Source organism: Acanthisitta chloris, unplaced genomic scaffold, assembly GCF_000695815.1.
Source record: "Acanthisitta chloris isolate BGI_N310 unplaced genomic scaffold, ASM69581v1 scaffold3097, whole genome shotgun sequence".
Taxonomy (NCBI): domain Eukaryota; kingdom Metazoa; phylum Chordata; class Aves; order Passeriformes; family Acanthisittidae; genus Acanthisitta; species Acanthisitta chloris.
In genome coordinates this window covers 1,485-2,371 of record NW_008681868.1, presented here as the reverse complement: position 1 = coordinate 2,371, position 887 = coordinate 1,485, and the positions used below count along the sequence as shown (strand labels likewise).

The 887-nt window shown below is 58.9% G+C and overlaps 1 protein-coding gene across 1 annotated transcript in view; it reads right to left on the bottom strand.

Annotated features, from left to right (window-relative positions):
* Positions 1-373: 373 nt before the first annotated feature.
* Positions 374-887, bottom strand: part of LAMTOR2 (late endosomal/lysosomal adaptor, MAPK and MTOR activator 2) — a gene marked incomplete at its 5' end in the record, with an annotated part of 1,550 nt that continues 1,036 nt past the window's right edge. The window contains one exon of the mRNA XM_009078248.1: positions 374-430. Coding sequence (XP_009076496.1) covers positions 374-430 — 57 coding nt within the window. The remainder of the gene's footprint in view (positions 431-887) is intronic.

Here is an 887-nt window from a genome sequence, read left to right as displayed (position 1 = left end):
GACTGGGCAGACTGGGCAGTGTGGGGGCACAGGGCTGAGGGAGCCGTGCCAGGATCAGCCCAACACTCCTCTCTGCTCCTGCGGCTGGAATTCATTCCTTCTCCTCTGCTGCCACCGTGTGAACATCGGGAAAACCGGGACGAGGAGCAGGGGACACTGCCCTCCCCTCTCCCCTCCACCCCCCCGGGCACCCCAAACCACTGCCCAGCGCCCCTGGATTCCCAACAAAACACACTTTATTCCCATCAGCCACTTTTATTGCCCTCACTGCTCCCCCCTCCTCACATCCCAAATTCCTCACCCCTCAGCCAGGTGGGTGGCAGTGCCACAACCTGCAGAGGTGACACCTCGGAGCATCCTCTGTCAGTGGCACTCAGGATGCAGCGACCTGTGTCAGAGGCTCCTCCAGGTACTGGACCAGTGCCTGTGCCTGTGAGCAGAGACTGGGGTGAGCTGTGCCCAGGTGGGTTTGGCCACCTCTGTGCCCACTGCAGTTTGTGGTTTGGTTTTAGAGGCTCAGAAAGGTGTGGGGTGGCACCTGAGGGGGGCACAGGGCACATTGTAAGGTACAAAGAGGAGTCCCAGGTATGGCAGGTTACTCCATCCAGTGACTCCAGCTCAGGGACAGCAGTGACAGGACAAGGAGGAATGGGGAGAAATTGAAAGAGGGAAATTTAGTTTAGATATTAGAAGGGGTTTTTTTTCCTGGGAAGGTGGTGAGACACTGGCACAGGTTGCCCAGAGAGGCTGAGGATGCCCCAAGGAGGCTGTGGGTGCCCCAAGGAGGTTGAGGATGCCCCAAAGAGGCTGAGGATGCCCCAAGGAGGTTGTGGATGCCCCAAGGAGGTTCTGGATGCCCCAAGGAGGCTGTGAATGCCCCAAGGAGG